The 12,211-nt window shown below is 43.0% G+C and overlaps 2 protein-coding genes across 9 annotated transcripts; one reads left to right on the plus strand and one right to left on the minus strand.

Annotated features, from left to right (window-relative positions):
* Positions 1–259: 259 nt before the first annotated feature.
* Positions 260–4,308, plus strand: si:ch73-174h16.4 (leucine-rich repeat-containing protein 14). 3 transcript variants are annotated; one of them, XM_044340312.1, is made up of 4 exons: positions 260–437; positions 543–866; positions 1,181–2,041; positions 2,581–4,308. In XM_044340312.1, exons 2-4 carry the CDS (start codon positions 589–591, stop codon positions 3,146–3,148), a joined length of 1,707 nt encoding a protein of 568 aa, XP_044196247.1. In that variant the 5' UTR covers positions 260–437; positions 543–588; the 3' UTR covers positions 3,149–4,308. The 3 variants fall into 3 exon arrangements, with proteins under 3 accessions (XP_044196247.1, XP_044196245.1, XP_044196246.1); XM_044340310.1 differs by having other exon boundaries at positions 260–423; XM_044340311.1 differs by having other exon boundaries at positions 260–398.
* wdr97 (WD repeat domain 97) lies at positions 4,306–11,672 on the minus strand. 6 transcript variants are annotated; one of them, XM_044340296.1, is made up of 21 exons: positions 11,243–11,668; positions 10,760–11,008; positions 10,090–10,676; positions 9,888–10,009; positions 9,065–9,785; positions 8,813–8,961; positions 8,497–8,733; positions 8,291–8,381; positions 7,837–7,969; positions 7,662–7,714; positions 7,486–7,582; positions 7,242–7,397; positions 6,688–6,882; positions 6,366–6,488; positions 6,096–6,275; positions 5,814–6,008; positions 5,606–5,727; positions 5,333–5,501; positions 4,831–5,003; positions 4,686–4,750; positions 4,306–4,589 (listed from the first exon to the last, which is right to left on the minus strand). In XM_044340296.1, the coding sequence occupies exons 2-21, from the start codon at positions 10,910–10,912 to the stop codon at positions 4,408–4,410; spliced, it is 3,903 nt and encodes a 1,300-aa protein (XP_044196231.1). In that variant the 5' UTR covers positions 10,913–11,008; positions 11,243–11,668; the 3' UTR covers positions 4,306–4,407. The 6 variants fall into 6 exon arrangements, with proteins under 6 accessions (XP_044196231.1, XP_044196232.1, XP_044196233.1 ...); XM_044340297.1 differs by having other exon boundaries at positions 4,686–4,747; positions 7,242–7,400; XM_044340298.1 differs by having other exon boundaries at positions 7,242–7,400; positions 7,486–7,567; positions 11,243–11,667.
* Between the last annotated feature and the right edge of the window lie 539 nt (positions 11,673–12,211).

Raw genomic sequence — 12,211 nt, forward strand, 5'->3', positions numbered from 1 at the left:
TAATTGATGAAAAGATGAGTGAGTGATTCATTTTCATTTTCTACAAAAAACTACAGTTAGCATCTACATCAGCAAAAACACAAACATTAGTGGGATATATGTCATATATGATTTTTAAATGTATTTCTCGCCTCATTGGGTATACAGAATATGAATGGTAATGACCAAGTTTTATTCCGATTAATATTCAATTAAGTGATTTCAAGAGAACCAATCGATGCTTTAAATTCTACAGTCGTGACGTCTCCCCAGTACGTGCTACGTCACGGGCATGCGTCAGTGTAAAGTGTAAACATTCCTGCACCAGCAGTAGCTTCCTCAGTTTGTAGAGATAGCTAACATGAAGTGCCAGCGTTTAATATTTCAACCGCGAAAGGTTTCCAGTCGTCGCTGCATAGGTTATTACTGTTAATAATAATCCAAGTACGTATCACATGGTGTGATAAACTCTTTTTTGGGCTTTACAACAACGCATCGAATTACTATCGTAAAGCTAATCTCAGCTAGCTAATAACTATCAGATGTGTTTCGTTATTTTACAGAGAAGTTAGACGCAACATCACTTCGGGTCTTCAGCTAAAAGCTTCAATGGTGCTGTCTTTGGTGAGCCTTTGTGCCAGGGAGGTGGTGAGTGACCACAGCTCGTCGCCCTCCTGGCTGAGGTGGGTACCCAGGGAGCTGTACAGACCGCTGCTGGAGGCCGCCTTCACCGGCAGCAGACCGCTGGCTGTGGGCGAGCTGGTTCAGAGATGGCCTGAACGCACCCTGCGTGTCGGAGGACGGAGGAAACAGGGGCAAACAGCCCCAAACCGACTCTGTATCCAGGCTTTGTTACTTGCAGTTGTCAGAGGACTCTCGGATCAAAGGTGAGGAGTAGTTTAAGCTATCTTTTGTGTTTGGATCATTTTGTTTCCGTTAAATAATCAGAATTAGCAGCAAGTACAAGGAAGTCAGTGTGGTTGAGTATTATTAAACTATGTGTGTATTAACAGAATATACTATATATAAAAACAAATCTATATACATCTACACAGCATACGCAATATGAATTAGACTTTTGCTGTTCTTGTTAAAGATGGCTATTGCCTGGGGAAAGAAGCTGTGGAGGTGGAGGGTGGTCCTGGTTCTTGGGGCTCTCAGTCTGTTTTTGTTACATCTCAGACCTTTTCCTCTTTCCTAGGTGTGCACTGCAAGTTGTGGACCTCTGCGGACTGCAAGGAGATGAGGGAGGGATGGGAGACCCGATGGGTGGCTGGTCTCTGACTGTAGCTCTCTGCACCATGGTTGTTCAGGCCAGGGCTGGAGCACAGAGGGCACAAAGGAGAGAAGGAGAGCGGGAGAGGAAAAGGTTCTCAGCTCTGGAGAGAGAAAAGGATGTGAAGAGAGAGAGGGGGCAGAGGAAATGGGGAAAGGAACCAAATGGCGAAGAGGCAAACACAGACAATATGGAGCTGGTCATAAATGAGAGGGAGAGGATGCAATCATCAGGGGTTCTGAGTGAAGAGGAGTTGATCAAGGGAGTAAGGAGGAGGATGGAGACGGAGAGGAAAAGAGGGAGCACAGTGATGGGTGTAGCAGCCAGCAGAAAGGATAGTGAGGAAAAAGATATGGATAGCGATGTGTTTGTGCATGTGAGAGCTGATCTTTTTGTCAACGCTCGCTCTTGGGAGCGCGTCCGCGTGGCTCTGAGCACAATGGGACCCCTCAAGCTTCAGTGCAGGTACCTCCGCGTGGAGGAGATTTCAGTTTCAAGCATCAGGAGCCTGCTAGAGCTTCTGCCACGCCAGGGTCTTCTGGGGGTCGATGTTCGCTACAGCAGCCTTGGGGTGGCTGGCTTGGCTGAGCTGCTGCCTCTGATCGCTACCTTCCCTGCACTGAACTCCCTCCGCCTGCACTACTGTAATTTGGATTTTCGCAGAGACCACCCCGGCCAAGAAGAGGCACTGAGGGACCTGTCACAGGGTTTGACGCAGCTGCAACAACTGCGACGCCTCAGTCTCACTGCACTGCGCTTACCTGGACAACTGCGTGTGCTGCTCAGGTATAGCATGGAATCCCCATTACATGAGTGTTTTTTCCTGACTCATATACCATTAAAATATTATTTTTTCTTTTAAAATAGTATCTGACTTAATCCATTCTTAGACTACAAGCTCATAAGTGTGTAGCATTTTATTTTGGTCCAACTTTAGATGTAGGAAATGGAATGGCAACATTACTATTTCTAATAGAGCTGAAATGATTAGTCGGTTAGTTTTACTATTTTGCAATTCATTGTACAATTTATTTGAAACTTGACACAAATATATTATTTGGAAGTATATGAAGAAGTACATTAACTGTTGAAACTTATTTATTTTCTTCTGGTTCTGATTATTGAAGCAAGTACCGATAAATTACTGTAGGTCATATAAAACAAGAAATTTGGAGACGCCACCTTGGGTTTTAGGAAATTGTGATGGGCATTTTTCATGTCATACTTAAAGACAGAGATTGATGACAGAACACTAACAATTAGACGTTACGTTTAAAACTCTTGAAACTTAAATGTTCTTCCTTTTCTTCTGTCTTTTGTTACAGTTCACTGCCTCAGCCTCTAGAGATACTGGAGCTTCCTTATTTGAGCCTGAGTCCAGCCGACTTCGCCTATCTGTCCTGCAGCCATCATGCTTCCACGCTGCAGCAGGTGGATCTAAGTGAAAACCGTCTGGATGAAATCACTCTGCCCTCTATTCGCCGCCTCCTCTCTCAGGCCTCTAGCAGCCTGCAGCACCTCTCCTTGAGTGGCTGTGGCCTGACTGACGGCCTGCTGGGGCTCTTGCTGCCTTCACTGGGGGTTTGCTCGGCCCTCAAGAGCTTAGCTTTTGCCCTGAACCCGCTCTCCCTGGCTGGCCTCTTGGATCTGGTGAGGACAGCGACAAGAATACCCTCCCTCCGGCATTTGCTGTATCCCAACCCTCTGGAGGACTACCAGCCTGGCCTTCCTGACCTTCCCTCCAGTGCTCAACTCCTAGACTGGCCGCTGGATGAAGCCACAGACATCAACGCGACGAGCAGCCAACTCAACAAGGTGCTGATAGACAGCGGACGCTCTGACCTCTTCCTGACGTGTGACCTACTCAATTATGATAAAGACTTGTTGGACTAGAACAGAGGCCAAGACAATAACACAGGTGCTTTTTGAATTTGCTCATGGACACACAGCAGAGCAATGTACATTAGCCTGACAATCAAATTGTCGTGCTAAATATGGTGTATTCTTTTAAAAGTACTTATCCAATTTTTACCTTTTCTTTATCAGCATCTGTCTCATGTCAAATAATTATTTATTTATGCTTTTTTCTGTTAAAAACATATAAATGGAACAAAGTAGCAAGACAGCAATCTACAATGCAGACATCAGCCAAGGCTCTGTAATATCCCTGTTACCGTGGCACTAGGGAAAAGGTCATTGGATCAACAAATTGAAGGGTTTATTCTTGTTGGGAGCATGTGATCAGCTGATATTGTGTGTTTATGACTTACGGTTTAGAGGCTAATTTTGAAAATGGATTTCAAGGTTCGGCTCAATGAGCTGACAGCAGAGCGTGAAATAAGGTTTCTTCTTTGTGGAATATGGGAATGTGCAGTTTTCAAGATTTATTGGTCACACGCACTCAGGCAGAAGGAGGTGATGATATAACCTTTACTTCTTGGCAGAGATAATACAGGTATACAACACTTTAATCAAAAGGTCAATCAATATGTTCACTTGACGACTGTATGAATGGAATTGGTGCATATGAATCGCTGCTGATTTTGTACCAAAAATGAGTTCATGCTTTACAATCAGGTCAGCAAGATAGTTGGGAAGTTTACACCCTGTCTGCCTACTTTTCTATATACGAGGTAATTATCCAAATATCTGATGAGCTACTGCATGCGTACTGCACAGTAACCATTGTTCTCGTATGTTTGAGTGTCTGACTTTATGGTGAATGTTTGCTAAATATTTGCATAATTTTCCTTAAATAGGAAATGATTGTAACTGCAAAATATTTAGGTTCCTCTGACTTGCGTACTTATTGACTGCATTTTGTTTTTTCATTCACTGATGATGTATTCATTTATTGTGCTGCTTTATTTTACAAACTTGTCCTGCTATATTTCTTCAATATGTGTTTAAAAAGGGTAAGGATTATGATTTTTCAACTTTTTTAATGAATCCTACGTATCACCAGCATCAGGAAATGAACGTACCAAATCACTCTTGTACCACATGAATGCATTTATATGCTGATTCAGACAATAAATCAATCCTACAGCAAAGTTTAAAGAGTCATTTTAATTGCCAAAAGTAACATTATAATATAATGTTTGTTAGAGCTCATCTGGTGTTAACGGGAATGTTACAGAAGGTAAAAGGCATCATCTATAGTAGTCCACATAAGACTGCTGCTGAATGAAGTAGCGGTGAGGTGAGGCCTTCAGCCAGTCCTCGTCTGAGGAGATGTGAAAGGGGCTCAGAGTGACTCGAGGTAACGGCAAAGAGATGAAATTTGGAAAGTGCATGAGAAAGGGGCGACTTCGCAGGGGAGGCAGAATTATACCTGCGAGACAAAATGTATGTGACCTTATAAAACATATATTTATTCCACAAGTGGTATATAATTAGTAGTCTTTGCCGAAGTGAAGTGAAATCTTACCCGGGGGTCTGCGTATCCTGGCCATGCTGTAAGTCTCTCCTAGACGGAGGATTGGTTGGGAGCTACTACACAAATAGACACAACAGTAAAAGATTTGTAGCATCTAATGTATACGGAAGAAACTTCTATATAAGACTTTACATACCAGTCATACAAGGGCAAAAGTACTGTGTTTTTCTGACCAGTGGGTGCGACATATTGGGCCTTTTTGTACTCCTCTTTTTGGACAGAGCAGAAGTAATTCAGCACTTCCACAACGGTGAAGGCTGGCGGCTTAGACTTTGCTGTACTCTTGAGGAACAGATGCTTGTTATGTCCCTGGTGACATGGTGAGAGAGGAGACCAGAGGGAAAGCAGTTAATCACTTACAGTAGCAATCCCAAACCAGTCAACAGCACCGTCTATGACAAGCTCTCATGTACTCCTATTTACAGGAGTTAAGGTCACAGTAAAGGACATTAGACAGCAGGGAGAGCTGATCGACAGAGGGAGAACCTCTCAGTTTTCAACACCTGTTCCGCTCTTTTGTCACACCCAAAAGTACTTTAATAGAGGGTGATAATGTATGGAGAATATGTTTTTTTCAGATGTAAAACAAACAATTAAGATAGAGCAATTAAGAGTTAAACGAAACATGTCTTGATTACTTTGTATTTGGTGATCCATAACTCCAGCCAACAATCCGCTCTGCCATGAAGGCTCTTCCAGATGTCAGACTGTTTCTGCAGCTCAGAGTCCCAGCTCTCCAGCTCCGGCCACAGCCACTCCTCAGCCTCATCCACACCTAATGCTGTCAGCATGCGCAGGATTGTCTCCCTATTAATGAGAAAATAAGATGATACAAACTTCCAGAAAGTTTCAGTTACACATATTAGTGTTGGTATCATGATTGGTTGTTATTTTGATATTGATGGACTCACCGGAGACGCAGTTTTTTATAGGCCAGGAGAGTGAGAAGTTTTATCATGAGATTGTAGTTGGCAGATTTCAGGCGCATCAACAGATTCAATATTTCATAAAGCGTGGCCCGCTCCCCTGCTGACTGAAACAAATGAGGAAAAAATAGGTTACAACCTACTGTAATAATGTATCTTTTAAAATAAAGTGAAAGTCTTCAGCATACGATACCATGTTAGGTCTCGCTAATTTGGGCACCAAGTCAATGAGGTCTTGGTAAAGCTGGTCTGTATTCGGTATGAGACCCTGGCTGTGCAGTGCCTGCAGTGCAGCGAGGATCTTAATCTTGGACGGAGCACTGCAGGTGTTTAGATACCGGAGAAGTTTCAGGGAGAAATCCTCTGGGGACAAGCTACTTGGGATACTCTACACACACACACATATACAAATATCAAGATCAAACCTAACCGCTTTGTGTAATGGTGGATTGCAGATATAATTGCCGTAGGCTACCTTATTATCAGGGTACAAGTCTTTAAACCAGCCTGCATCTGTAAACTGTTTGAGGAACGCCGGCACCTCAGGGGTGTGAGCAGGTGGAGTAGGACGAGCAGGTGGAGCAGGACGAGCAGGTGGAGTAGGAGGTTTTAGGGTGGGTTTAGGTTGCTCTTTTGGAGGAATGATCTCCTGAGGCTACAGCAAAGTGCAGATGTACACATAGATGCACACACAGATTATGTGTTCTTTTGTCTCATGTGAAATTAAATCAATACATGATCTTACCTCTTCCTCCTTCTCCACTATGACAGGTTTCTCTGGGATAACTTTGTCAACCAGTATAACAGGCTGTGGCTTGACTTTCACCGGGGTCTTTGGTTTAGAGTTTACTACTGGAGCCATTTTTTCCTGCAGTTGCAGAAACAGACCAAAACGTATATTCTTCACATACTTCTGTCTAGACAATAGAAGACTTCACATGCAAAGTAATAAGGGAAAGCAACAATACAACGTGAGATGAGATTTATAACACCACATTTTTCAAACTGTCTAGAATATACCGGTTTTGCAGGAGCACGGTTTTGTTTATCATGCTAACACACTTTACCTCGCACTTCTTCTTTTCCACATTCACTGGAATGTTTAATTTAGGGCGGACGACCTTCTCTAATGTAGGGGGTTCGCTGGGGGGTTTGCTGGGGGGTCTGCTGGGTGGTTTGCTGGGGGGTTTGTAGGGCTTTTTCTCATATGGTTCAGGATAAAATGACAGTTTATTTGGGTCAAATGTGTCCTCCAACTCAATCTGAAAACATAGCAACATACCATGAATGATATGGCTCTTTCTCTGACAAATAAAATGTGCAAAACATTCATATATAAAATAGCTGATTTCTGAAAGCTGAGGCACATTGCACATTTGCAGATCATCCTTTAAGATATGTGCAGATTTTTGGACAAAGAAGCTTTTACATTAATGTTGTGTATCCAAAAATTTGTGTCCTATAAGATCTCTGAGCTTATGGTCATAGTAGCAAGCTCCAAACTGCCACAGTGTATGAAAGGGAAGGTCAATGGTGAATTGATCATTAAGCTTATTTACCAAAAGTCTGCATATTCTTGAAACTATTGAAAAGAAAAGTGGGTTTAAGGAGCAGACGGAACCTTGATATTGGCAGGCAACCTATATATTATTTTCATGTAGTGATCAAAGGCCTCTCTCCTGGTTTCCTTTGTACTGGCAGGCTTTTCTTTTTTGCACTTTACTGTGCCTAGTAGGAGAGCAGTGAGGTCCATGTTTGAGGTCACTAAGCCTTCATCCTGCTGGAACGAGAAAAAAGAGAAAAGATTTTCACATAGCTGTTTAGGTACATTTTTCAGTGTGTCATTGATGTGCTGTTTCACACACCTTCTGTCTGCACACGTCTTCAGTCATTAATCGATTGCTGGCAATTGCTTCCTCTTCCTCATCTTTGGCTCTGCTAGCAGTTCTGTTTGCATCGATACTGTTCAGAGCTTATTAGGTCACAACTATGAGTTATTCTTTGCAAGTAATATGAATGAATCTTACTTCATTTTACTTACTTCTTGAGGATAGGAAAGTCAGGAATAGGCTCAGCATTGTAGGTGTAAAGGATCTGTGAATATAAAATGAACATTTTGTTTACATTTTGCAGCTTCGATTAACATCCCAACCATCCATACATCCATCAGCCACACAGCCAACTGACAAGCCACCACATCCAGCTGAGTAAGTCACCATTTGTTGGTAGTTGTGTGGCAGAAAATTTGCACAGATCATCCTGTACAGGTCCCCTCCGATGGCCAGGAACATTTCTCCTCTAAATCCACTGTAAGCCACACACTCAGGCACTGCATTCAGCTGGAATGTCCTGGAGGGGTCACAAAAATAGACTTACACTATGTGTACATACTATATGACATTATATTGGACATGACCTGAAAGACTATCTGCAGTAGAAAGCAACACAGCTGGTAAAGATGATCAAATTATGAATCTGTTATATTTCAGATTCATATTTTTATCATCTTTAAAGTATTGTCTGTTACATATGTATGTACATTGTGTAAATTATTCAAGTATCAATGTACACTTAATTCTAACATCCATGGACAATCATGCACCTTACTACCTTAGCAATATCCACCTGACTTGCACTATCTATCTATCTATCTATCTAATGACCTCCAACCTGATGAGGCGATTCTCCTTGTTCCAGATACGCACTGTCCCATCTAGACTGCTGGACACAAACACCTCCAGATCAGGACACACACACAGTCCTGCAAGAAAACACGCAAAAAATTCACTCACACACATGCAAACAACACATCATCATCCACAATGGATAATCAGTTAATATTTAACACAAACACTGCAGTTAGTTGTCTCTGTGACCTGTGAAGTGGTCTAAATGTCCTTCCCTGGGTGGGTGATCAGTCCGTCTCTGGTTGAGCAGGTTGATGTGCGTCAGGCTGTAGGTGCCACTGCTGGGCTCTTGAAAGGTCAGGGCCAGCTGGGGCCCCAGCACTGCCAGGTAGATTTGAGGTTGGCCACAGTGCAGGCTCAGTTGTATGCTGAGACACTCCTGGACGTAGGGGTTCACCCTCCACACTACCACTGTCATGTCTTCACCTTGGGGATGTGTGTTTAGGTAAAGTTAAATGAACACTTACAAGCATAAAAAAAGCCATGAATTTACACCGGAAGATACCTGAGGAGAGTAGGCAGCCATTCTCAGGGTACGCCTGCAGTGCGGTGACTCTCTGGCCACTGTGTGCTGGCGTCCTGTACAACACCTTCCCATTATCCAGTTTCAAAACGCTCACACAGCCTCCACTTTGGCCAAGCATTATCAAAAACCTGTCTCAAGTACAGAAATACAATCAAATTTGCTGACATAAAAATTATTTGGCACTATGCAATATTTACTTTGAGATATACTGAGAACTGAAAAGAAGCTCACTTATTCTTGGCATCATCCAGAGCTGCCTTGTTTCTCTGACTGCATCCTCTTCTCTCCTGCAAATTACTCCAGTCCTCAAGGGCTCCCTGTGTTTCAGCCACATAACTGTAGAGTGCCAGGCAGCAAGCCAGACCAGGGATTGGCAGATTCTGGGCGTCATTTTCTGTCACATGGTCCCTCATCTGCCAGGGGCCCTGGCCTCTCCCTTGCCACTCTTGCATTAAAGTGATTGGATTAGTTAATGTGTTGGCCTGGAGCACTGTACCTGCCTCAGTCAGGGCCAACAGAATCTCTTTGTGCAGGCAGTAGTCAGCACACAAAATCCTCTGCTCTGCCTTGAAAGAAGTTAACACTGCTCCTGTTTCTGCAGCCACCAGAGTGATATCACTGTCCCCGCTGACACAGAGGACTCGTGTAGGGAAAGGAGCAGGGAAGGGTGAGACTAGGATTTGTCTCAATGCGACTCTTTTGTCACCTCCCAGTTTACAGTGGAGGGTGTATAAGCTTCTGATGGCCCAGAAGTCCACTCCCTGGTGAGAGAAAGAGAAGAAGGTATCTCCCTTTCTACTGCCGCCAATGCACAATGGAGGGGTTTTCTGCTCCGTATGTACGCACTCGACCACATCACCCTCCTCCAAATCCCAGCAACGGATCGTGCAATCCACAGAGGCTGATAGCAGCATGTGTAATTCAGAGCAGTAGAACAGTGAGTTCACCACACCTGGACACAAAAAAAACCCAGAAAGCTTAAAAAAATTCAACATTGAGGCCGATTATTAAGAATGAGAGAATTAATGTGGATTGATATATAGAGTATTTTTACCATTATGTCCTACAAAAGCCACACGTAGCTCCCAGTTTGGACCCCAGACTCTGATGGACAGCTCTTGAGATGCAATGATCAAATAGTCCAGGTGAGAGCAGTACGCCATCGCAGTGATATCCCTGTAAAACACAACTTGTTAATATTAATGCTGAAAAATTCCACCACTCGCAATCTGAAAGGTATAACCCTCCACACACACCGTGAGCAAAGATCCTTCTTGTGCTCCAAAACCTTCCCAGCTTTGAGGTCGACCACCGTCACGACTCGCCCACTCACAACGAAGGCCCTGTGGGGCCTGTCAGATCGAGGGGCAGCCAAGGCCATCTGAGTGAAAGTTCTGTTCTCCAGCCCCTCCGTTATCTTCATCTTACACCTCATGAGCATTGCCGACCACACACACACGTTCCCCACACCTGCGGTCACCAGCTCTGTAGAGTGCTCCGCAGCCTGACACATACGTATGTCCAGAGCATCATGAGCAGCCTCCAGGGGCTGTAAATCCTTATCTAGAAATGTGAAAACAGGCCCCGGGCCCCAGCCCACCAGACAGCCAGACACCTTTGTAGCAGTCAGGCCCATGAATGAGAAACGTGTTGAGTGGAGTAAAGAAGTCCGCTTGTGGCCATCAAGTTTGTAGAGGCAGACTGTGTTGTCTGAGTGGAGGCTAATGAATACTGCTGTGGACTCAGAATACATCATGTAACGCACAGGGCTGTCATAAGAGAAATGTTGAAGGCGGTGGAGGCCGTGAGTGAACACATGCTGCTTGCTCTTTGAGTGTATTACCTAGAGAGACAGACCAAGAGTATGAGAGCTCTGAAAGTGCACACAGCAGGTCAGCATATAATGAACTAAAGCCACAGCTCTACCTTGCCTGTAGCTTCCTTCACGTCACAGCTGAGCGAATTCTGCTTTCCCAGCTTCCTCCCATTTGATGTCCTTATCCCTTGAGACTGCAGCCTCAGGGTTGGACTAGGAAGGAGCACTGTTGTTGTTCTGCTCTCCTCTCCTGGGGCCACCATCTCCTCAACTTCCTAGGCAGGACCTTTTGCACTTCCTCAATAAAAATGTGCTTTTTGCTTGTGGCTGCTGTATGTGGCATTTAATTGTCCATGGCACTATAGAAAAAAAATCAGTTTATTGTCATATATTGCAACCAGAGTAAAATTCTTGTACCAAGGTACTCAGTTTAAAAACAAATTTTATATGACTGCATGGTTTAATGTTATTTCCTTGCCTGCTTTAAAAATATTAAAATGTATCATAATAAAAACAAGGATAGTATGTTAGCTAAGCTAATTAAAAAGCTGAAAAGCCTAAAATAATCATCATAAGACAACTAAATCACTCACCTTTTAGCTACTTCTTGGGCTAAATCCTCATATTCACAAACGCTAACCTGCTGTAAATCACTACTATGAAGATTTATACTGCAGGTATCAGTCTAAAACTAAGTTAAACTTTCTGTTTACCTTCCACTAACTAGTAGTTATTTAGCAAGTGCAGCAGCTGGTCTGGATTTTATAGTTAATTTAACTAAAAACACTGAACTAAGCCAACATAAAGTGCGTTAAAAGTTTAGCTCCCAGCGTCGAAGGGGTCAGGCTTTGTTGCCTGGCAACGCGTCGCTCAGCAACATCCATGGCTGCAGGTCGCACAACTTCAAGCTGCAAAATGGTCTCAGAAAGTCCTTTCTCGCTTTATTTTAAATCAAATAATATTTAAAAAGTGTCTCTGTGGTTAAAAACTGGGTTGTAGCTACCATTGAGGACAGTGAGTTCATGTCGTCAGTATTGTTTTCTAGGATTCTTGGGGTTTTAGGAGCCTGTGGGGGCTCCTGAAACCACTTTACTCGATATATTAAACATTACATTTTGACTACTTCTAAGTGTTTCTGGCAGTGTGCAGAATCTACTGTATGGCCAGTGAAAACTATGTGACTCCAAAGTTGGTTAATTTGGAGTTAATATATTTCTAATAAACATTTTGATTAAATAAAGTGCTATTGTATCATTAATGCTCCTACTTTATAGGCTAAGTAATACATTTTAAAAAACCCACTGGCTTATCTGAAGAAAACAAAAATAAAACATTAGCTGAGAACAGAGCAGAAACCTTCATATTTGGTTAATAAAATTTATAGACAATATAACTTAACAGTTGACTGAATAAGTCAAATTCCAAATAAACAAAACATGTTGAGACTTTGTGTATCAGGTTATTTTTTTCTGGAGCAGGAGGGACTTAGACTAATGACCACAGTATTTCTAAAATCCTGGCTATGGCCCTGGTTAAACATATTGTAAACTCTGTTGTGTATG

Source organism: Thunnus albacares, chromosome 21 (genome assembly GCF_914725855.1).
Source record: "Thunnus albacares chromosome 21, fThuAlb1.1, whole genome shotgun sequence".
Lineage (NCBI taxonomy): Eukaryota > Metazoa > Chordata > Actinopteri > Scombriformes > Scombridae > Thunnus > Thunnus albacares.